General features: G+C 51.7%; 1 protein-coding gene across 1 annotated transcript in view; it reads right to left on the minus strand.

The window, feature by feature from the left end:
* The window catches only part of DOP1B (DOP1 leucine zipper like protein B), a 105,739-nt gene that overhangs the window by 54,201 nt on the left and 49,706 nt on the right, over window positions 1-1,832 (minus strand). Inside the window, exon 13 of the mRNA XM_007470498.1 lies at window positions 2-665. Within this exon, the coding sequence (XP_007470560.1) occupies window positions 2-665 (664 nt within the window). The remainder of the gene's footprint in view (window position 1; window positions 666-1,832) is intronic.

Genomic DNA, 1,832 nt, shown 5'->3' on the forward strand with positions numbered 1-1,832 from the left:
TCGCAGAGCCGCTCCGTCTCCTCCTGGGACAGGTACACGGGGAAGGTGGCGCAGTCCAGCAGCAGGTGGCAGGCCGCGGCGAAGGCCTCCCTGCAGCCCTCCCTCGGGCTCCCCGGGTCAAGGACCACCTGGTCCATGGCCCACTCCTCCTCCCCCTTGCGGCCAGGGCTGCTGGGCAGGGGCGAGGGTGTCTCCAAGCTCTTTGTCTTGAATGGAGACCCTCGCACCATGAACAGGTCCGAGAGCATCTGCCTGAACTGGGGCCCGCCGAGGGGCTTGGCCTCCCACGGGCTCTTCCTCCCTGAGTCGCTGCCCGCCGTGCCCCGCACTCCACCCTCCTCCCTCGGGCCTGCGGGCTCTGCCGACTTGGTTTCTTCTCCGGATGCCGTCAGCTGCACTCCCAAAATGTTCTTGCGGGCAAAGTTGGCAATTAGCTCCTGGAGGCAAAGAAACGTCCTCTGCATGCTGCCGCCCTTCTTCCAGACGTCATCTTTGTTCGGAGAAACCCTGGGAACCCTCAGGTGCTCAGAGAGCTCTGGTGACGAAGCACTGAGGCCGATGCCACTGTCTTCAGATTTAAGCGGAGGAAATGGAGCGTCTTCATCACCAGGAAGCACTGCGTTTGTGCCTAAAATTACGTCACCGTTTTCACCTTTGACTGGACTCTGCAAAAAATGGAAGTTTGTACCGTGTATCTTGAAAGACCAAGGGATTCAAACATCAACTGAATCAGGCTACGAATGCGTCCTCCCTGCTTTTCAAAATCACAGTTCTCTACCCCGAGAGGGTCCCTGTGTACACGTGTATAATGCAATGGAGAGGGCACGCAGGGGGCAGGAGAAAGGCGGCTGGCCCAGCGAGGCGGCTGACCAAGCCCTGTGCTCTTTGGGTGGGCTGGCTTTGAGCCCACTTTATTTATTTAGGCCCTTCAGGGTCCAACAGGGTTATTTAAAAACAACTTCTGGCAGACGTAAAAATATGAATGAGGAAACTGGGCTGAGCGTAAAATAAAGGCACAAAGGAACGAAATAAGGGGAGACAGCTAGAACAAAGTGTTTACCCCCGTACATGTTTTACACACACACATACATATGCGCATATATATTCTGTGGCTTTTCCAAAAGGATGATACTTCAACCTTTAATGAATCAACCTCTCATACTGTTACTCAGCTCATATGGCATTAAACTGAAAACTTTTCAGCATTTGACCCACTGTGCTCTTTGGGGAAGACTGAGACAGTATCATGCAATTTTAGAAACATAGTGTTATTTATATTTGTACACTACACATGCTTAAACTTTATATCTTACATCCTTTTTAGGATATTTTTTTCCAACAGCTGTAACAGCTAGGAAAAAAGAAAAAAAGAAAGACTAACTTAGAGAATGAAGCAACAGTCTGTAATTAGTTTGCAAACTGAGAGGCAAGCCCCATCAGGCAGGCATCTGCCCCCAGCACTAACCAACACACACAGCTGTCTTTCAGGAATGCTTCGCTTTTTTAGTCTGTTTGCACACCTGTCTGCCATTGCACCGAATGGATTTCAAGGGCAGAATTTTCAAATCCCTAAACAAAGTGGAAAATAAAAATAATTCAAAGACCATGGGCCGGGGCTTCCCTGGTGGCTCAGTGGTTGAGAGTCCGCCTGCCAATGCAGGGGACGCGGGTTCGTGCCCCAGTCCGGGAGGATCCCACATGCCGCGAAGCGGCTGGGCCTGTGAGCCACGGCCGCTGAGTCCGCGCGTCCAGAGCCTGTGCTCCACAGCAGGAGAGGCCACAGCAGTGACAGGCCCGCGTACCGCAAAAAAAAAAAAAAAAAAAAAAAAAAA

This window comes from Lipotes vexillifer, unplaced genomic scaffold (genome assembly GCF_000442215.2).
Source record: "Lipotes vexillifer unplaced genomic scaffold, Lipotes_vexillifer_v1.1 scaffold402, whole genome shotgun sequence".
Classification (NCBI taxonomy): domain Eukaryota; kingdom Metazoa; phylum Chordata; class Mammalia; order Artiodactyla; family Lipotidae; genus Lipotes; species Lipotes vexillifer.